We start from the raw sequence: 23,054 nt of genomic DNA, 5'->3' as shown, positions 1-23,054 counted from the left end.
CTCCTTTAGTGGACCTAGGGGATATCTATCCCCCACAGACGTCCACTCGGATTACCCGCTTGCAGCTCACCGGAGACACCATGTTCGGTGCCCATCGAGGGTAACATGGCGCTCTCCCCCCTCCTCCTTGCGGAAAGGCGACGTAGGGGCGTATGTAAAAAAGCCGAGTCTGTCCCTGATCGCCCTCTCGCTCTGTGCAGAGGCTCGGGGGCTGCTCTCGCAAACCCGGCTCCGGCCAAACCGTTGACAGCGTCAACATACCAGCCCGAGAACTTGGGCCCCGACCGTGCACCCGGGCTACGGCCTGCTCGCATGAGGGAACAACCAGACCAGCCGAAGCATTACGCAAGGCATTAAGACCTCGAAGGAGTGAAACCACTCCTCCGAGGCCTCGGGGGCTACACCCAGCGGGTGCGCTCGCGCGCACCCACCGGAACAAAATGCAACCGAGAAAGGCTGGTCCCCTTGCAAAAAAGTGCGACGAAAGCCTCCAAGCGAGTGCTAACACTCCCTTCGAGGCTCGGGGGCTACTGTCGGGGACCATAATTAGGGGTACCCTCAAGACGCCTAATTCTCAGCTGGTAACCCCCATCAGCATAAAGCTGCAGAGGCCTGATGGGTGCGATTAAGTCAGGGATCAGTCCATACGAGCGACTCGATCACGCCTCGCCCGAGCCTAGCCTCGGGCAAAGGCAGCCGACCCCGAGGGGTTTCCGTCTCGCCCGAGGCCCCCCCTTTTTAACGGCGGACACATCTCCGGCTCGCCCGAGGCCTTGCCTTCGCTAAGAAGCAGCCCTGACTAAATCGCCGCGCCGATCGACCGAGTCGCAGGAGCATTTAACGCAAAGGTGGCCTGACACCTTTATCCTGACACGCGCCCTCCGGCAGAGCCGAAGTGACCACCGTCACTTCGCCGCTCCACTGACTGGTCTCACAGAAGGACAGCGCCGCCTGCGCCACTCCGACTGCAGTGCCACTTGACAGAGAGAGACTGACAGGCAGTCAGGCCTTGCCAAAGGCGCCATAGGAAGCTCCGCCCGACCCAGGGCTCGGACTCGGGCTCAGCCCCGGAAGACGGCGAACTCCGCTCCGCCCGACCCAGGGCTCGGACACGGGCTAAGGCTCCGGAAGACGGCGAACTCCGCTCTGCCCGACCCAGGGCTCGGACTCGGGCTCAGCCCCAGAAGACGGCGAACTCCGCTCCGCCCGACCCAGGGCTCGGACATGGGCTAAGGCCCCGGAAGACGGCGAACTCCGCTCCGCCCGACCCAGGGCTCGGACACGGGCTAAGGCCCCGGAAGACGGCGAACTCCGCTCCGCCCGACCCAGGGCTCGGACTCGGGCTCAGCCCCAGAAGACGACGAACTCCGCTTCGCCCGACCCCAGGGCTCGGACTCCGCCCTGGCCTCTGCCGAACAACCTCCGCCTCGCCCGACCCAGGAGCTCGGGCTCGGCCTCGGCCATGGAAGACAGACTCGACCTCGGCTTCGGAGGAGCCTCCACGTCGCCCGACCTAAGGCACAGGCCCGCCACGTCCACAGGAAGCGCCATCATCACTCTACCCCGAGCCGACTCGGGCCACAGAGAACAAGACCGGTGTCCCATCTGGCTAGCTCCGCCAGATAGGCAATGATGGCGCCCCGCTAGCCCTGTGACGACGGCGGCTCTCAGCTCCCTTACGGAAGCAGGGGGACGTCAGCAAGGACTCAACCGCTCCGACAGCTGTCCCTCCGCCAGGCTCCATTGCTCCTCCGACAGCCACGACATCACACCAGCAGGGTGCCAAGATCTCTCCGGCTGCCACATTGGCATGTACTTAGGGCGCTAGCTCTCCCCCGCTAGACACGTAGCACTCTGCTACACCCCCATTGTACACCTGGATCCTCTCCTTACGCCTATAAAAGGAAGGACCAGGGCCTTCTTAGAGAAGGTTGGCCGCGCGGGGACGAGGACGGGGCAGGCGCTCTCTTGGGGCCGCTCGCTTCCCTCACCCGCGTGGACGCTTGTAACCCCCTACTGCAAGCGCACCCGACCTGGGCGCGGGACGAACACGAAGGCCGCGGGATTTCCACCTCTCTCACGCCCGTCTCCGGCCACCTCGCTTCCCCCCTTCGCGCTCGTCCACGCGCTCGACCCATCTGGGCTGGGGCACGCGGCACACTCACTCGTCGGCCTTAGGGACCCCCCGGTCTCGAGACGCCGACAAGTGGGAAGCGGATCAGCGCCCGCGCTGTGGCTCGGTGCAAGCGTGGTTAATTGCAGCCGGGTATTTATGGAGGATCGGTCTGGGACCGGATGCGGGATCCACTCGAGTGGTTCCATTCCGACACTCCCCCCTCCCCTCGTCAGGTTCCGCCATGTCCGACTCCAAGCTCGGTGCCGCGGGATTCGACCGGGAGCGAGTTCTTTAAGGGTTGACGTATCCACCTCTTCTAACTGACTAACGGGTCCTAGTGACCAGGGCTCATTCCCTCAGCGCACTCTCTGACTGATGGGGTTGAGGAATGGGAATGTGTTACGCGGTATGGTAATTAAAAAAGATTTTAACACTATGGGGATGAGATTATTTCCATGTTCCCGGAATAGAACGACCTTTTTCGGGACGAGAAATGTGGACAATTTTCATGTCCCCGGTTTCTAAGGTCTATAGCATGAAAGTTCTTCCATCATCCTTCATTCATCAAATGATGAACAATAATTATTCATAATGTAGCCAACTATGCTAACTTTGATTATTGCACATAGCATGAAGTTTTTGTATCATCCATCATCAAATGATGAACAATGATCATCAATAGTATATCCAATCATGCTACTTTTGATCATTGCATATATCATAAAGTTTCTCTAGCATCCATTTATTAAATGATGAACAATGATCATTCATAGTGTAGCCAACCATGATATCTTCGATCACTGCACAAAGCATGAAGTTCCTCCGTCGTTCTTCGTCAAGCCACTTGATCAATAACATAGATCAACACTTGCTTGATCTCCCTTTAATGATATATGACCCACCTCGTGTCATCGTGTGGCCTTTTATGATCGCAACATCTCTTTCTCTTCACTGTCGCACCCGGTCCATCATCAGTAAGTACTTGTTCTAGCTTAATTGTCACTCGATCCATCCTAACCAAGTTATGTCTCTTCATCCTCTCTAGCTATAGCCACAAAACATCATGCCCCCGACGAGAAATGTATTTTCCTCAGCCGAACAAATTTGAGCACCCGGCCCATTGGGTGTGTGTGAGAGAAACAAGTAAGCAAAAGAGAAAGCGCCCCTCCAACAAAAAAACATTTCCTCCTACCACTAGAGATGCTCTTAACTTTTTAAGACTATGTTTCTCTAATTCAATGGCAAAAGCAGACAAATATTGTGCTGACAGTCTTCTGGAGTCATGAACTTTTGATGTCCATGTACTACACATTTCTGCGATAAAACTCCAATTTAAGGAGAGAACCTTATTACAGAGTACAAAACAATGGGCAAAGGTCGTCATGCATGCTACAATTACAATACTCCAAACATTGGTCGACATAAGGGCGACATGGTGTATTATGTACATATATACCTACGATTAGCTTTGGGTGCTCATCAGTCATCACCGGCCATATCACCAGCCATATACAGGGTGCTGTACTTGAGGAGGCAAGAGACCCATATCCACACAGTGCTGCTTATCGTAGTCCCGGGTACCAGGAATGGCTCCGGTTGCCAGCCTGAGAACCTCATTGCCAGTTAAGCATCGATGGGCCAACGCTAGACCGCCATCCATTATGTCGGACAAATTAGGCTGTGAGGTTCTTTTATTCTTTCTTTTCCTACCTTGTCCAGGCTGAGCAGCCTCATTGTTCAGAACCTTGTCAAGGTCTGAGTACTCCATGAATCTCTCAGTCGCTGCCTCCCACGAAAGGTTGTATCTTTGCTCAGGGGTTAGCGGTTGGGGTTCTCTATCCATTGCCTCTTTCACTCTCGCAACAAACTCCTCTGAAGTCTTGTATGTCAAACAGTTCGGAAATGACATGAAAAACTCATTTGATGGATGTTCTGCGCAGATCACGAATTTCCCCATTGCAAGAGCCTCTGCCGTTGCTGTGCACAGGACATCACTAATGCTCGGATTTATGAAAACCTTGTACCTGAAAAAAATACAAACAGCAAATGGCAGCATCAGTAATCAACAAAAAAAAGTGGAATACAGAATTAATTATCTTTGACAATTGCCTTAAAGTTTCTTGTTTGATACGTACCCATGGAGTGAATTATCAGCATGATCCCTTCCCTTGAAAAAATTGAGACTCAAATCTAACCTCCTGGCAGTGGATTGAACTTCTTGCGAGTCCTCACCACTTCCGTATACATCTAACTTGAATCCTTCTAAGTCGCTTTTATGTTTAGCCATCAAATCTATGAGTTCCCTATAACCTTTGGCCCAAACCATCTTCCCAAGAAAATATGCTCCCTTGGAAAATGGAGGCTCCCCACTCCCCCTATTGGCAGTTATTTCTTCTCCAATCTTCAGGAACTTTGGGTTAACACCATGAACATTGCAAACAATAGACTTTGGTAAATCTTGAGTTGCTGCAGAAAGACGTAAGACCTATAGATGAATAACATTAGGAGTGTTCATGGGCATCCGTGTAATTAACAAAACAACTAAGCTATACAAAGTACCTTGTCACAGTATGCTCTGGTCACCCAATTGTTGATGTGTTTAACTAGAAAGGCCTGAAGAGCTCCATTCTTCTCTCTCTTGATATATTCCAGGTAGTTTGTATGAACTACACCAACAACATGGTTGAACTTGTCAGTCCAGCGTTTCCCATGATGATACCAATTGAGATGTTCTGGTTCTTCCAATATTGCTATATCAGCTTCTCTTGACGGTATGAACTGAGACGTATCACCAGCTGGAATGATGCTACGCCGCTCTTTTGAGAACTGTAAAACATATAACATGTCAATATCAAGTCATTGAAAATATCGAATTTGAGTATTTGACATAATACACATTAAATGTAACCTTGCCAGGATAAAAGGATATCTTGAAGTTTGATTCAAATCCTAGTCTTTCCTCCAGCCAGCTCCTTATATAAGTTTCCTGCTCTTCTGGTGAACTGAACGTCATGCTATTTGGGTATACCAGTTCTTGGTCTGATTTGCAAAGCCAAGGCACTACCAGTGTCACATCTTGTCTAGTACCTTTTGCGAGATATGCTGCACGGAACAATGGATTAACTGCTGTTCCTGTCATCCATGGTAAACTTGCTGTGGTGACTATAGCCACATGTCTTTTATCGTCTGAGACCTCAGACTTTGTAGGTTCACTCCAGAAACCATCATCAGCATGATAACCAGAACTTTGAAGCACGCTTGCGATTCTCAAGTCAAGTTCGTCTGATGACTTATCATTTACAGGCAAGGATGTGTTTTCTGAAAGGGAATGATTTTGTTTCCTACACAATGCCTCCACTAGTTTGTCACACTGATCTGAACAGTATGAATATATACAAGGGTCAGCTATTGATAAATGGAAGAAAATAGGATAAAGGTGCCTGTTAATGATTTTTACCTCTCCGTACACCAAGTTGATCCAAAAATGGTTCAGACTGCCTTACAAGATTTGCCAGTATTTCAGGTAGATCCAGTGGTTGGATTTCCTGCATCAAACACTAAGGTTAGGTTACCAATAATATATACTTCGCAATGAAATATCTTTGCGTTTGCATTATCAGGTAGCATCAAGATCAAATATCTAGACAAATGGTTGCTCCTTTCTTTTGAAAAGTTTCACAGTTCAGTGTTCATATCCAACACAAAATAAAGTATATGTCTTCAAGATCCAACACATAGATAATATCGCGTAAAAGGAAAGTATCGGTGCCCATGCAGTTTTTAGAAATCACCTCCACCAATAAAACAAAAAAAAGGTAGACCCACTGCTGGTGGCTGCCACATGAGTGGGGTATTGGGGTCTAACCGAGGCAAACCTTACCGCTACATTTTTGCATGTTAATGCCCAGAACACAAAATTCAGTTAAACATAAAATCATAATTAGAGTGCTTCAAAGTAGTATGTGATTAATGCTCAGAGCACAAAATTCACAACTATGTCTGACAAAATCAAATTATATAACTTTGCATCAGTTAACCATATAATAATAATTAGAGTAGTTTTGTGGGCTTACCTTGGATCCTTGAGACTCCATGTTGAATGATTTCTGCATAAAAAATGAGTAACTATGAGGCCCACATAACACAATATAAACCAGTTTTAGCAGTTGAGTATAAATATTGGACACAATAATTCATTTAAGGTTTGCTCTATAACAAGCTAGTCAGTTGAGCAGAGATTTGTCACAAGGTTAATAGAAATTTTAAGCACCGCAACTTAAATCTGATCAGCACTCCTCTTCCAACAAAACAGGGACTACAGAATACAAATGAAACTGAATAATCCTAGTAAAGGTCAAGCATTTACGCTCGGGGTTAAATATATTTACTTCTTTAAATTTTACTAGCATTTATCATCTCACAAGTCATAAATAGTCCTGATAACGTTTATCCATGTTTTCAACGTAGTCATTAATTATGCCTACATTCAGGAGGTGCTCTGCAGTTTCTTGATACACTACTACAATACCAGTGCGTTGGACGGTACACAAGAAGAAATAGTACACTTTATCTTAGCCAAAAGGCCTAGAAAGGTATGAATTGAAAAGTAGCCCGACCCCTTTTTTATAGCTCGCTCGTTCATCTTTACCTAGCGGGGTGGTACTATGAGGGAGCGTTGCGCTACATGCGGCTTCCTGTTGTGTTTGGCTTAGGTGGTGTTGAGCACCAAAATTGACCGTGCGGGCCGAAGAGAGGTCAAGTAATAGGTCAAGGAAGACTAATACTAGGGCTACACTAAGGCTAGATTACTCTTATTCCTAAGGAATGGAAAGAACATTGCAAATAAGGTAAATATGAATAATAGGTTTGATTGGATCGATTGTGGGGGGTCTCAATCGACTGTACCCCTTTATCTATATAAAGGGGGAGGTCTGAACCTGTTACAAGTCAGTTCTCAAGTTAACCCCACAGGTTTTGCTAACAAATCCTGCAAGAAATCTAGAACCCTAACTGATTCTGCGCACGCACGCACAGTCCGCGCCGCTATGGCGGACCGTCCGGCCTCAGGGTCGGACCGTCCGCACGATCAATTTTGGTGCTCAACAGGTGGTTCTCACGGTCCATCTATAGGGTAATGGCCCACTAATAGAGGTTTGGGTGGTTTTCACGGTCTATCTATCAGGATAATCGCCCACTGGTAAGGGGGAATAGACTTATGCAGAACGATCGTTGAAACTGGTGAATTATTATAGTAGAGAAGAGAACTGAAGTAACTAATGCCAGAGGTTATCACGATAGCATATGATCATTACTCCATTAGTCCACTTGGTTCATATTAATTCTTTAGAGCCTAATCGCATAGGAGACATTGAATTGATTCCTAAAAACAAATTCTACAAAATTCCCAAGGCAATCCACCAAATCAAAGCAGGGCAGCAACATTGGTCAATTAATTAGAATAATCTGCGAGATGGCTGTGCAAAATTACCAGGCTGGACTTGAATTTCTCGACGAGCTCGCCGGTACTGCGCAATCCCTCAAAAATCTCCTTGGTCTGGCTCCGGCGCTCGAACTCTTTGATGCCGTCCCGTATCATCCTGAGCACCTCCCATTCTTTCCCCTCTTCCGCCTCCCCGTTCCACACCACGCGCCTCCAGCGCTCCCCGCCATCCACTTCAGAGACGATGGCGTTGCGGATGGCGGTGATCCCAGAGAGGTCAACACGTGCGCGCGCGGGTTTCCCCGCCCCGCGCGGCGCCCACCCCTCGAGCACCCTGCGGCCGAGCTCCCGCTCCTGCGACACGTACCGGCGCCGCAGTTCGGAGATCTTGGGCTGGATCCGTGTGCGCACGAACTCGAGCTCGGCTATGGGCGCCCCCGCGGCGAGCGGCGGCGGCGGCGCGGAGGTCAGCGCAGTGGAGGCGGACGCGAGGATGTGCTCGAGCTCGCGGTCCGCGAGCGTGCGGAGGGAATCAGCCCTCGCACGCATGAGGCGCAGGTCGGCGGTGGCGGAATCCCGCACCTCGCGCCACCCCTTTGAGAGAAACGAGAAGGCGCTGTCGTCACCCCGCCCAGCTCCGAAGCCGCCGCCGCCACCGATGGAGACCGACGGACGCGGCGACGCCCTCGCCTCCATGGCCAATTCCGGAATGGCCGCGGCTAGGGTTTTGGCGTTTTGCCGTTTGGGAGTCGCGAGAACCGAGAGAAGCAGCTAGAGTGCTAGACAACACGCGAGGTGTTGGGAAAGAGAGGGGAGAGGACGACGACGCCACGGAGCTCCGACGCCACGCGTTGATTCGGGCCGGACCGCCGGAGGAAGGAAGCCGCGTTCCGACTTGGAGGTATCCCATCCGTCAATCCGTGGCTGGCTCTTGCTGTGGGGTCGGCATGGCAGTGAGAGTGATTGGAGAATTGGATCCGCAGGGCAGATGTGGAATCCAGCTTTGTGGTGGGGTGGAACGGTGCTACGGTGACGTGGGCATACGTGCGGTCGGGAAGTGAGCGGGGACCGTCCGGGGGTTGGCAACGCAAGGCCGTTGCCCATGAGCCAGGAGCCCAGGACTGCAACGCAAGGCCCATTTCGTTCCGCCGCCAGCTTCAAGGCCGCAAGGCCCATTTGCGTTGATCAACCGCGTCCTCGACGATTGCGTTCACCCGAATCACGCCTCCCTTTCCTTTCTCCTCCCTCACTACTCACACCCCTCACTTTTGGCGGCGCCGACTGGGCACCCGCGTCGACCTTCGCCAGGTCTTCGTCGGCCCTTTGGCTGGAAACAAGCATCCACCAGGTATGCCAGCAACTCCTCTTCCTGCTGTGCGAAATCGAGCACACCAAACCCTTCCCAAACCCTAATGCAGGCTATTTTACATTCGGATCTGACCCAAAGCTGCTGTTTTTCCATATGAAAGGAACAACGCAAGGGATGCTCGATTGGCTCTAGTTACTTAGCAGAACCAAAAGAGGAAGGCCATCAAAGATACGAGGGCTTTTTCTCGCCATGTCTCGGTCGCCACACCTCCCACCCCGCTGCCCACCCCTGGGTCCTCAGATCACTCGAAGGGATGACAGCATGTTCACGCAGAGCTGCAGGTTTCCATCTGGGGATACGTTCTTTAGTGAGCCACCGTGCTGGCTCGATGATCTCCTTGCAGATTCCGGGAAAGCTCCCAAGCTTCCTCCTCTCAGAAGGGCCTGTAGCGATTCTGATGCCATCTTGGATGCTCTGTCAACATTTGAAAGCCCAATTTGTCGAATTGAGGAAGGCAATCAAATCTCTGGTGGTGAAGCTGATGACTTGTTGGATGCTGGCGAAGGTGGTGAAAGCGGTTCTGTGGTCGAGGCTAGCTGTGTTTATGGTCCGAATTCACCAAGACAGAAGAGTAGGCTGACAACTTCAGAGAGTTCCATGGTAAATGCTGTGCTTGAGAATGTACCCAGCAACCCCTTGCAGTACTTGAGCATCGATGCCTCCAGCGGTATGAATGGTAATGTGGCCAATGGAACTGCTGATACCTGTGATGCTTTTGGCCACCCTGATCAAGACAAGTCATTTAAAAGGTACACTTACATTTGTGAGTGAAATATCTAAAATACTTCCTTCGAATATTCTCTGGTAAAGTAGCGGTACATTGCTGCTTTTACTAAACTGGAGTTTTTTAGTGAAAATGCTAGAAAGATATAAATTATCAAGTGCAGATGTGAACTTTGGCTCTCGCCAACAGAAATGGAACACGACACTCTACTGCTTTGCAGAAATTAAATTAACTGATGGCGCTTCTAATTGAGTAACACTAACGACAACAGCTACTATGCAATCAGGTCTTAGGTGCAAGTGTGTAATGAACCTCTTGGTCCGTTAGATCATTATCCCACCGTAGATATAACTATGGTTTGTTAGAGGTCTTTTATAAATCTACGCGAGCTGATGGTGGATGGGTTTAAGTGTTAAATGTGATATGTGGTTAGGTCACGATCTAACATTCTAACGGACCATGAGTCTCACATGCACGCTTGCATTTAAAATATAACTGTACAATAGTCGTTGCCTGACACTAACTTATGTCACCATCAGTAGCAATGCCAGATAGAATTTATTGTCATATGATCTTGGCAGCATAAGTAGTCCAAACCATGTGGGTATGTGGTGTGTTGAAAAGTTAGTTCGTAAACCCTGATTGGTTGAATATTGTGAAAGCAACAATTTCCTTGAGTTTTATAATACTACTCCCCCAGATTGTCCAACAGTCAAAGTCTATGTTATGTGTCAATTAGAATTCTTATTTTTTCCAAGATGCATACATTACATAGGCTCTGTACAATTAAAAGGGAGCCTAAACATCATTATACCGGAAAGATATTTACTAGTCCCTTAATTCCAAACTATAAGCCGTTGTAGCTTCTCTAGGTACATATAGATTTTGTTATGCATCTAGATATATACTTTTGTCTATATACATAGCTTTTACTATGTATCTCAAAAAGCGAGAACGGCATAATTTGGGATGGAGGGATTTTTTCCCTCAAACTACAGGAGAGTTGTGTGCCATTTCTTTAAGGAAAAGGAATACAAGAATGATGCGAGAACAGCCCCACCCAAACCCACGCCACACAAACCACGCTAACTACAAAGGCACGCACCATTGAAAATAGGACACAACCAACCCAACTATAAACTAAGGTTATGTGGCCTTGGACTCAGGGGTAGGTCCTAGAGGTTAGAGGTCCCTGCCATGCACCAAGAACTGCATTCAAGAGCACTCTTTTATATAAGGCTTTGAATATTTGGAGAAAGACCCTTAGACACCCAAGCATTCCTAAATTTTCATAGTGTAGAGAAACGTGTACGCAACACACTAGCATAGCTATCACGTTCAAGGTTCAACCAGGACAACATGCGAGCAAATGATCATGGATCATTACCACTAGATATGCAACATAAAAGAAGAAGAGTGTGTCGATGTAGTGGAAGTAGTCGTACGTCTTCGCAATGTTTTCAAGTCGGACGACTTGGTGGTCGTTCTGGCTAACCGACTTGGGCGATTAATCACGATTAGTCGGACGACTTGGCGATTAATCGCTATTTTCCCGAACCGACTTGGATGACTAATCGCGATTAATCGGATGACTTGAAAACATTGTGTCTTCGTTTGATGAATGTTGAACTTTTCTAGTTGAAACACTACAAGGCAAGAGAAAACATGGCATGTCCTTTGAGATTCAATATTGATGCCTACTCAGCAATTCAACACTTCTGCAGGCGTTCAGGCCAAAGATCTAGGGTCCGGAAACTTCAATACATTGCTGAACTTGAAAGAACTGTTGACTCACTTCAGGTAATTATGTTGATATTTTATTTTACTGCCATGGCCCATGGGTTTCATAGTACTTATTTTATGGGATGGGAATGACGTCATTTTATTCTTTTCAGAACATTGGTGCTGATTTGGCTGTCAGAGTGTCATCACTTTTCCAGCTTCATAATGCTCTATCTATGGAAAACAAGCAGCTGAGGATACAGATTTCTAGTCTTCAGCGTGCAAAACTGATTAAGGATGGTATGCCTGAGAAACATAGTGCTCTTTTTTTGAGTCATTAGTGCTACTTTAGAGTATAATTTACACTAGGAATCCTTATTAGTAACATGTGGTTCATTGAATGTTTGTAGTTATGCTTATGCAGCTAGACAATAACATGGCCTTAGAAACAAATATGATGCACTCAGCACTCTATATTTTGAAGTCATAAGGGGGAAACAGTACTGCTGCTAAACCAGACGTTACTAAGTGGGGTTCAAAGGTTTTTTATTGTGATTATTTGGTTCAGTGGCATGCTTCTGGTTCAGATTTGGTGCAAGTTGTACGCTCAAATGTTAAATGCAGTCCAACGTTGTTTGATAAAATAACACCCCCCCCCCCCCCCCCCCCCCCCCCCGAAACATTGCAAATTTAGTCCGCGGAGGGTCGGTAAACCCCTTTCGGGTTTTGAAGTCCATACTCAATAACTTGCTAACTTCTGTTTTTCTTAATTTTAACATTACAGCTTTAACTACAGCTTGCCAGGAATTTCTGTTGGATTGTTTATCTAAGTATAATCTGAAATATAACTTAAGCATATGCAAAGTAGTTCCTTTTGTAATTCATTCTCGGACAAAATTAATATACATATTTTTTTTGTATTATCGCATGTACCAATACTACTAAGTATGAACTATTCGGCCCTCCTTCCTAATGTTTATCAACGAGCATGAAATGCATGTGATTATCTTAGCTGAAGTCTATGATGGTTCCGAAAATATGGTTCGATCTCATCTACTACATGAAATGCTTTTGAAATGGAATCCGCAGGTCAGACGCAGGCCCTAAAGAACGAAGCCGAAAGGTTGAAGCGGATGTCCGCCCGCCGGAGCAGAAGCGCCACGGCCTCCTGTTACGACCCGGGCTCGTTCTCGTTCGGAGCAGATGCTTCGTCAGTCAGCTGGCAGATGCCTGACATGGCAAGGCTCAGCCTGAACGGCGGCTCCCCAAGAGGCAGCTATGGCCTGTGACAGCGGCCGGCCCTAACCCCCACCCCCACCGTCAGAAGAAAGGCCGAGGCGTTACCCTAGATAACTTTTCGCTAACCTTACCCAGGCACAGATTTTGAGGGGCCCATCTTTGAGTAGGAGAGAGTAGGGTGTTTCGGTCTTTCGCTTTCGCGGGAATTTTACCGAGGTTGTCAGCTTATTAGTAGTTACAAGTAGAGTGGTGAAGTGGAGGGTGTGTTTGGTTTGGCTTTTGGCTTTGGCTTTTGCCTCCTAAAAGCCAAAAGCCAAACCAAAGTACTGGATCCAGAAAGCAGCTTTTTCTAAAAGCTGACTTTTTCGCAGTGCAAAACTAAAAGCACCTCTGGACCTGCTTTTAGTGGCTTTCAGATGAAACTGTGAAAACATATATCGAAGAACTTTTAACGGCTTTTAGTGGTTTCCACCAAACGATTTTTAGCTTTTTAACAGCTCACAGCCCACAGCAGATTTTTTCACAGCTCACAGCAGCTTTTTTCACAGCCCAACCAAACAGACTCTGCTGTGTAGCGGCGTGTTTGGTGGCTTTGCTGTGTAGCGGCGTGCGGTCTACTCGTTTGTTTGACGCTCCATCATAATTGCAGTGAAGTTGCAGACCATACCATCACCCACTCGCAGCCCACGTGTTGGTTGGAGGTCCGCTCTTTGGTTGTGCTTTTTATCCATTGCAGTTCGTAGGCCATTTCAAAGTTGTGATGGTGCCTATGGTGGCCAGATGATTTTCTGTTACTGCGTTCTGTATGTGGTGGTGTACTGGTGTTGCGTGGGCATGGTCTCACGGGAGCCCTACTCAGATGCAAGGTGACCCTGTGCAATAATGTGCTAGCCGTCTCTTTGAAAAACTTCTTTCTCCAATTATTAAAAAAAACACTTTTGGGTGTGGGGACGGGGAGAGAAGATTCGAGGTGAATTAATTCTCCATGCTTTCCAGCGGCTACCAACCTGCATAGGTCTATAAGGGAAAAAAATTTTCTTTGCATCCAGAATACAAAGAATCTCTTTTACAGCTCTATTGTTGTAGATGTAATCTATAGAAATAAAATACTTGAGATGATGCAGACAAAACAATGTATAAGCAGTAGAAATCAGTACGGATTGTCAAGTTGGTGGTGGGGTGATGACTCTGCTTTTGGCAAGCCTACTGAGGCCGGAATGAGAATTTTTAGAACACTTTCTACAGGCCTCATATATACGCAGTCGGTACTGTGGGGGAGTAGATAAGGAGCCAATGGAGAAGGTTCGGTCATTAACGGGCCGTCTGCTCCGTCGGTGTTTTTGTGTACGGCGGATGGACTCGACGTCGGAGCTACCAAACGTGATGATTGCTGAACGCGCGCCCGACGCATTGTGTTACGCCCCACCAACCATCTCCACTACGCCTGGCACGGACATTTCCAAACGAGATTGTACTGAAATGCTTCACATGTGAACAGATGTACATAAAAGTACTGTTGTCTCGTTTTCCATCATTTATAATAATCTGTACGGCCGAGTTCGATATATATATATATATATATATATATATATATATATATATATATATATATATATATATATATATATATGGCAATGTATCTTGTGTAAAAGGATTTCTTGTGCTAACATGCTAAAACGCCTTAAGAGCCCTTTGATCCAGGATCAAAGGATAACTATAATCCCAACTCCTAACCTTGGTCTTTTGTAAAGAACCCCTTCGACCCTTCCTTTCCATCTGTGTTTTCTGTTCCGCACAACTTCTCTTCGTGAGATCTCTCTCCCCCTCGTTCTCTGCTGCCAGGAGTTCGGCGCTTCCATTCTCCGCCACCGCACAGTCAAGGATGCCCGCCTCCAGGACGTCAACCATTGATCCCATCGGCAAGAGGTGTCCCCTTTTGATACGGTACCTCCGTTCCCCGCTGCCCTGCCTCCAGGACGTGAATCCGCTTATCCCCGCCGACAAGGGTGTCTCTCCTTCCATCCCTGCTGCTAGGAAGGAGATGAAGATGGATGAGACGGAGGAGAGACAGGAGTGGAGAGGCCCCGTCTATCTGCTCTGCTCGTGTATGCCGCGTTCTGTGGAACCCAACAGCGTGCTCTGCTCGTGTATGCCGAACCCAACAGTGTGCTGTAGAAACAACTAATGCAGAGTTGGCACATGTGCCGTTGGGATCAAATTTGCAGCAAGTTTCTCAACTGATGAATATTTTTTAAGAAAAATGAAGTTTTGAAAACATATATTGCAGAATCAATATCTCAAGCAAGCAACCATGTACAAAGATTCAGGGCTGTCAGTTTTTGAGCACCTGATGAATTGCTACAGTAGTTCAAAAAACACAACTTTACATGGCCTAAATTCCATCTGTACGGTGTGCTATCTGAACCAGAGGACTGCTATCTGAACTCAACAGCGTTTTGTTTTACCTATCTATGCACATGAAAACCATCACTGGGAATCTACTTGTTTGCAACACCTGCACATACGAATGGCTTCAGACTTTCAGAATTTTGTCCAACAGGCTTCATGGATCCACGGGGCTATGCTCGATGGGGTCAGGATCGATGGACCGGGGATGGAGAGAACAACTGCAGTCGGCGAAGAAGGACTTGTTCGACTAGCAGGCACCGGAAAAGATCGAGACGAGTCGGCGTCGACCATTGTAATGATTATATACTAATGCTTGGACATAATGAAACCTCCTAGCGGCAGGGATTGGAATGGGGACCGATTTGATCGACAGTTGACGTCCTGGAGGCGAGGATACTTGCCTGTGCGGTGGCGGAGAACGGAGGCACCGACCTCCTGACACCAGAGAAACAGGAAATAGGACCGGAGATAGGACAACAAGAGAAAGGAAGGGCTTCTTTAGAAAAGACCAAGATTAGGAGGTGGGATTAAATTTATCCTTTGATCCTGGATCTAAGGGCTCTTAAGACGTTTTAGTATGTTAGCACATGAAATCCTTTTATACAGGATACGTTGCCTATATATATATATATATATATATATATATATATATATATATATATATATATATATATATATATATATATATATATATATATATATATATATATATATATATATATATATATATATATATATATATAGGGCAGGTATAACGAGAGCCCTAGGCTTCTAATAGTTAAAGGAAGTCCAGGCCGACCATCCCTACAAACTGGTTCAATCCAGCGCGTGCCAACCAGTCTGTCGGGTGCGCCCCCTGCCCCACGTCTGTTAGCGCAAAAAAAAGAATGCATGCATGAGTCAAACACGATCCAATGCATGCGCGTAAATTTAGGAAAAAAATGTGCGGCGGTTTCTATTTTTAAATGCTTTATTTCCTCCATAAATTTAGGATCGCTGCAACAGCCATGCAGCTAGACACGTAAGGACCATTTTATGATATATACTGAAACTAAATATGCTACATTGTGTAGATAATTATGCAATTCGGTATACTGCGTAAAATCTGTTACCAGCTGCATGCGCACGAATTTATGATGAAAATAATGTGCAATGAAAGGAAATGAATTGCATGCATAGAAACATAAAATCGTATTTAATGTTTAATTTGCTTCATAAATATAGTATCCCTCCAACAACCATGCAGCTAAACACATTAGAACTAGTTTATGATTTATACTTATACTAATTATACTACACGGTGTAGGTATTTATGCAATTCGGTACACTGCGTAAAAAAATCTAGCAAGTTGTTCACTGGTGGACGCATCTCCAGGTTGGAGCGTAAAAACCTTAAGTTTTAAGCATAAAATCTCTCAATTATAAGCGTAAATACCTGACCAATGTGAGAGGTTGATAGCTCTGGTAGGTTGTTATTACGATCCTATTTTTATGACAGATTCGAAAAATATGGCAGTCGCATGCATGAAGTTTCTATTTTTATACAAATCCAAAAATTATGGCAAAATGCATACATAAGTCAAACACGTTCCCTTGCATGCGCGTAAATTTAGGAAAGATATGTGTGGCGGTTTCTATTTTAAATGCTTTATTTCCTCCATAAATTTAGGATCGCTGCAACAGACATGCAACAAAAACTCGTAATGACCATTTTATGATATATACTAATACTAAATATGTTACACTGTGTAGATAATTATGCAATTCGGTATACTGCGTAAAAATCTGCTACCAGCTGCATGCACACGAATTTATGATAGAAATAATATGCAATGAAAGGAAATAAATTGCATGCATAGAAACATAAAATCACATTTAATGTTTTATTTCCTTTATAAATATAGGATCCATCCAACAGCCATGCAGCTAAACGCATTAGAACTAGTTTATGATGTATACTGATACAAATAATACTAAACGGTGTAGGTATGTATGCAATTCGTTACACTGCGTAAAAAATCTGGCATGTTGTTCACTGGTGGACGCATCTCCGGGTGGAGCGTAAAAACCTTAAGTTTTGAGCATAAAATCCCTCCAACAACCATGCAGCTAAACACATTAGAACTAGTTTATGATTTATACTTATACTAATTATACTACACAGTGTAGGTATTTATGCAATTCGGTACACTGCGTAAAAAAATCTAGCAAGTTGTTCACTGGTGGACGCATCTCCAGGTTGGAGCGTAAAAACCTTAAGTTTTAAGCATAAAATCTCTCAATTATAAGCGTAAATACCTGACCAATGTGAGAGGTTGATAGCTCTGGTAGTTTGTTATTACGATCCTATTTTTATGACAGATTCGAAAAATATGGCAGCCGCATGTATGCAGTTTCTATTTTTATACAGATCCAAAAATTATGGCAAAATGCATGCATAAGTCAAACACGTTCCTTTGCATGCGCGTAAATTTAGGAAAGATATATTAGGAGCCCTGAGCTTCCAATAACTAGAGTAAGCCCAGGTCGGACGGTGCAATCCGGTCGAGCCGAACCACATCCGGACGTCTATAAAATAGGACCCGGAGTGCTAGGGTTTAGTTTTTTACGCTCCACCCTGATTCATTAGCGACGCCGCGTGCGACGACGGCGGTTGCCCAGAGCGTGCGCGGTGGTGGATCCCCAGCCGGTGGCCGCAACTCCATGACCTCGACGCGCGGTGGCGGAGGTTCCTCGATCCGGAGTAGTGGCGGCGGTTCCCAGGTCGGTGGCGGCGGCTCCCTGATCCAGAGGACGAGCGACAGCGGGGCCCTTTGTGCGGGCAAGCGGCGTCATCCCCGAGGTCCCGAGGAGGCGGCACTTCCAAGGCCGGCGAGCAAGCGACGCCCGTCGACGTGCGAGTAGCGACGGCGACGTATGAGGCGCGATGTTCGAGCGAGCGGCGTCACGGAAGGCCCGAGATGCGCGCAACGATGATCGCGCGTGACATCCTCCGATCCGGCGCAGTTTTCTTTTCGATTATTGTGTTTTATGCCTACCACATTGTCGGGGACCATAATTAGGGGTACCCTCAAGGCTCCTAATTCTCAGTTGGTAACCCCCATCAGCATAAAGCTGCAAAGGCCTGATGGGTGCGATTAAGTCAGGGATCAGTCCATTCGAGGGACTCGATCACGCCTCGCCCGAGCCTAGCCTCGGACAAGGGAAGCCGGCCCCGGAGGATTTCCGTCTCGCCCGAGGCCCCCCTCCGGCGGCGAATATATTTTTGGCTCGCCCGAGGCCCTGTCTTCGCCAAGAAGCAACCCTGACCAAATCGCCGCACCGACCGACCAAATCGCAGGAGCATTTAATGCAAAGGTGGCCTGACACCTTTATCCTGACGCGCGCCCCCAGCCGGCAGAGCCGAAGTGACCGCCGTCACTTCGCCGCTCCACTGACCGGCCTGACAGAAGGACAGTGCCGCCTGCGCCGCTCCACCTGCGGTGCCACTTGACAGAGTGAGGCTCACAGGCAGTCAGGCCCAGCCGAAGGCACCATAGGAAGCTCCGCTCCGCCCGACCCAGGGCTCGGACTCGGGCTAAGTCCCGGAAGACGGTGAACTCCGCTCCGCCCGACCCAGGGCTCGGACTCGGGCTAAGTCTCGGAAGACGGCGAACTCCGCTCCGCCCGACCCAGGGCTCGGACTCGGGCTAAGTCCCGGAAGACGGCGAACTCCGCTCCGCCGACCCAGGGCTCGGACTCGGGCTAAGTCCCGGAAGACGACGAACTCCGCTCCGCCCGACCCAGGGCTCGGACTTGGGCTCAGCCCCAGAAGACGACGAACTCCGCTCCGCCCGACCCCAGGGCTCGGACTCCGCCCTGGCCTCAGCCGACGGTCTCCGCCTCGCCTGAACCAGGGGCTCGGACTCGACCTCGACCACGGAAGACAGACTCGACCTCGGCCTCGGAGGAGATTCCACATCGCCCAACCTAGGGCGCAGACCAGCCACGTCAACAGGAGGCGCCATCATCACCCTACCCCGAGCCGACTCGGGCCACGGGGAACAAGACCGGCGTCCCATCTGGCTCGCTCCACCAGATGGGCAATGATGGCGCCCCGCATATTCTGTGACGACGGCGGCTCTCAGCCCCCTTACGGAAGCAAGAGGACGTCAGCAAGGACTCGACAGCCCCGACAGCTGTCCCTCCGCCAGGCTCCAGCACTCCTCCGACGACCACGACATCACACCAGCTGGGTGCCAAAATCTCTCCGGCTGCCAAGACGGCATGTACTTAGGGCGCTAGCTCTCCTCCGCTAGACACGTAGCACTCTGCTATACCCCCCATTGTACACCTGGATCCTCTCCTTACGCCTATAAAAGGAAGGACCAGGGCCCTCTTAGAGAGGGTTGGCTGCGCGGGGACGAGGACGAGACAGGCGCTCGCTTGAAGCCGCTCGCTCCCTCTCCCGCGTGGACGCTTGTAACCCCCTACTGCAAGCGCACCCGACCTGGGCGCGGGACGAACACGAAGGCCGCGGGATTTCCACCTCTCTCACGCCGGTCTCCGGCCGCCTCGCTTTCCCCCCTTCGCGCTCGGCCTCGCGCTCGACCCATCTGGGCTGGGGCACGCGACGACATTCACTCGTCGGCTTAGGGACCCCCCGTCTCGAAACGCCGACAGTTGGCGCGCCAGGTAGGGGCCTGCTGCGTGTTGACGAACAGCTTCCCGTCAAGCTCCAGATGGGCAGTCTCCAGCGACCTCTCCAACCCGGGACGGTGCTCCGTTTCGGGAGTCTCGAGTTCATGTCCCTCGACGGCAGCTACGACATGATACTCATTCCACCGCCGGGCGACAGCGGCAACGGCGGCCGACAGCCCGCCCGCCGACGGCGGAATTGACGACGTCTTCCCCACGTGGTGGAAGAACAACCTTCGAGCTCATCCCGCCCTCTTCCCCGCCGACGGAGGGGAAGGCGGGGCAACCAAGGCCAAGCAGGAGGTAGTGCCTCGTCGGCTGTCGAGCGAGTCGACAGCGCCGGCACCCCAACGGGGGGCGCACCGGGTATCGACCTCGAGCTTGAGACGAAGACGAGCGCCGTCTCCCCGCGACACGCCAATCCCGAGCAAGCAGACGACGCCAGCACGCTCGCGAAAAGCTTGCTGGACGTCACCCTCGTACCTGAGACGACGGTGCATTCAGTCCCCGACGTGATTTCATCACTGCCCGTCGACCAAGAGGTACCGACCGATTCTCATCCCATGTCATTTGGGTTCAGCCTCAACCCGCCTGGCGGTTTCGCTTTGGCGGGCGCTCTCGTAGAGGCGAGTCCAAACCCTCTGGGGTTTCATATGCGGTCACCTTGGGACCGGCTGACGGACGTCTCGACCTACGGGCCCTCTGGGTCCGAGGAAGACGACGAGCCCAGCTTCTGTTGGGATTTCTCTGGACTTGGCAACCCTAGTGCCATGCAGGACTTCATGACCGCATGCGACTACTGCCTCTCCGACTGTTCCGACGGTAGCCGTAGCCTCGGCGACGAGGACTGCGGCCCAAGTCGCGAATGCTTCCACGTCGATCTAGCGGGTCCCTCCGAAGGCAACCATCTCGGCATGCCGGAGGACGGTGATCTCCCTAGGTCGGTGCCTCGCGTTGACATCCCACGGGAGCTAGCTGTGGTCCCCGTTCAGGCGGGGGGCCATGACCCACAGCTCGAGCAAATCCGCGGGGTGCAGGCCAGGCTCGACGAGGGAGCAGGAGCGTTTGAGCCGATCCGCCGGGACGTCGGGCAGGCATGGGCGGGCCAACCTCTGGCCGGGGAAATACGTCATCTGCCCCAGGGCTTCCAGCACCGCATCGCCGACGATGTCAGGGTCAGGCCACCACCCGCATCTAGTGGGGTCGGCCAGAACCTGGCTGCAGCAGCAATGCTCCTCCGCGCGATGCCGGAGCCATCAACCACCGAGGGGCGGCGAATCCAGGGAGAGCTCAAGAATCTCCTGGAAGGCGCCGCGGTCCGATGGGCCGAGAGCTCCGCCTCCCGAAGGCAGGGGTACCCCTCGGAACCTCATGCCGCGACTTCCCGATTCATGCGGGAAGCCTCGGTCTACACCGGGCGCACGCGCAACACAGCGCCTGCGGCCCCGGGTCGCCTCGGCAATGAGCACCATCACCGCGACCGTCGGGCCCACCTCGACGAGAGGGTGCGCCGAGGCTACCACCCTAGGCGTGGGGGACGCTACGACAGCGGGGAGGATCGGAGTCCCTCGCCCGAGCCACCCGGTCCGCAGACCTTCAGCCGGGCCATACGACGGGCGCCGTTCCCGACCCCCGACTACTATCACAAAGTACTCGGGGGAAACGAGACCGGAACTGTGGCTCGCAGACTACCGTCTGGCCTGCCAACTGGGTGGAACGGACGATGACAACCTCATCATCCGCAACCTCCCCCTGTTCCTCTCCGACACCGCTCGCGCCTGGTTGGAGCACCTGCCTCCGGGGCAGATCTCCAACTGGGACGACCTAGTCCAAGCTTTCGTCGGCAATTTTCAGGGCACATACGTGCGCCCCGGGAATTCCTGGGACCTCCGAAGCTGCCGACAGCAGCCGAGAGAGTCTCTCCGGGACTACATCCGGTGATTCTCGAAGCAGCGCACCGAGCTGCCCAACATCACCGACTCGGATGTCATCGGCGCGTTCCTCGCTGGCACCACCTGCCGCGACCTGGTGAGCAAGCTGGGTCGCAAGACCCCCACCAGGGCGAGCGAGCTGATGGACATCGCCACCAAGTTCGCCTCCGGCCAGGAGGCGGTCGAGGCTATCTTTCGAAAGGACAAGCAGCCCCAGGGCCGCCCATCGGAGGATGCCCCCGAGGCGTCAACTCAGCGCGGTGCCAAGAAGAAGGGCAAGAAAAAGTCGCAAGCGAAACGCGACGCCGCCGACGCGGAACTTGTCGCCGCCGCCGAGTACAAAAACCCTCGGAAGCCCCCCGGAGGTGCCAACCTCTTTGACAAGATGCTCAAAGAGTCGTGCCCCTATCACCAGGGGCCCGTCAAGCACACCCTTGAGGAGTGCGTCATGCTTCGGCGCCACTTCCACAGGGCCGGGCCACCCGCGGAGGGTGGCAGGGCCCGCGACGACGACAAGAAGGAAGATCACCAGGCAGGAGAGTTCCCCGAGGTCCGCGACTGCTTCATGATCTACGGTGGGCAAGCGGCGAATGCCTCGGCTCGGCACCGCAAGCAAGAACGCCGGGAGGTCTGCTCGGTGAAGGCGGCGGCGCCAGTCTACCTAGACTGGTCCGACAAGCCCATCACCTTCGACCAAGCCGACCACCCCGACCATGTGCCGAGCCCGGGGAAATGCCCGCTCGTCGTCGACCCCATCATCGGCGACGTCAGGCTCACCAAAGTCCTCATGGACGGGGGCAGCAGCCTCAACATCATCTACGCCGAGACCCTCGGCCTCCTGCGTGTCGATCTGTCCTCCGTCCGAGCAGGCGCTGCGCCCTTCCATGGGATCATTCCCGGGAAGCGCGTCCAGCCCCTCGGACAACTCGACATTCCCGTCTGCTTCGGAACACCCTCCAACTTCCGAAGGGAGACCCTGACGTTCGAGGTGGTCGGGTTCCGAGGAACCTAACACGCGGTACTGGGAAGACCATGCTACGCGAAGTTCATGGTCGTCCCCAACTACACCTACCTGAAGCTCAAGATGCCGGGCCCCAACGGGGTCATCACAGTCGGTCCCACGTACAAACACGCGTTCGAATGCGACGTGGAGTGCGTGGAGTACGCCGAGGCCCTTGCCGAGTCCGAGGCCCTCATCACCGACCTGGAGAGCCTCTCTAAGGAGGTGCCAGACGTGAAACGTCACACCGGCAACTTCGATCCAGCGGAGACGGTTAAGGCCGTCCCCCTCGACCCCAGCGGCGACGCCTCCAAGCAGATCCGGATCGGCTCCGGGCTCGATCCCAAATAGGAAGCAGTGCTTGTCGACTTTCTCCGCGCGAACGCCGACGTCTTCGCGTGGATTCCCTCGGACATGCCCGGCATAC

General features: G+C 50.7%; 2 protein-coding genes across 2 annotated transcripts; one reads left to right on the top strand and one right to left on the bottom strand.

Moving 5' to 3' along the window:
* Window positions 1-3,431: 3,431 nt before the first annotated feature.
* Window positions 3,432-8,346, bottom strand: LOC100286172 (digalactosyldiacylglycerol synthase 1). The gene is given in 7 exon segments (NM_001159060.1): window positions 3,432-4,140; window positions 4,252-4,601; window positions 4,676-4,942; window positions 5,025-5,491; window positions 5,574-5,661; window positions 6,190-6,222; window positions 7,605-8,346. Coding segments are annotated over 7 exon segments (2,379 nt in total). The 5' UTR covers window positions 8,253-8,346; the 3' UTR covers window positions 3,432-3,614.
* A 432-nt stretch (window positions 8,347-8,778) lies between these two features.
* On the top strand, window positions 8,779-13,070 carry LOC100272272 (uncharacterized). The gene is made up of 5 exons (NM_001146760.1): window positions 8,779-8,904; window positions 9,026-9,674; window positions 11,374-11,449; window positions 11,545-11,671; window positions 12,461-13,070. The coding sequence occupies exons 2-5, from the start codon at window positions 9,115-9,117 to the stop codon at window positions 12,658-12,660; spliced, it is 963 nt and encodes a 320-aa protein (NP_001140232.1). The 5' UTR covers window positions 8,779-8,904; window positions 9,026-9,114; the 3' UTR covers window positions 12,661-13,070.
* The last annotated feature ends 9,984 nt before the right edge of the window (window positions 13,071-23,054 follow it).

This window comes from Zea mays, chromosome 5, assembly GCF_902167145.1.
Source record: "Zea mays cultivar B73 chromosome 5, Zm-B73-REFERENCE-NAM-5.0, whole genome shotgun sequence".
Classification (NCBI taxonomy): domain Eukaryota; kingdom Viridiplantae; phylum Streptophyta; class Magnoliopsida; order Poales; family Poaceae; genus Zea; species Zea mays.
The sequence above is the reverse complement of the archived record's forward strand: the minus strand, read 5'-3'. Positions and strand labels throughout refer to the sequence as shown.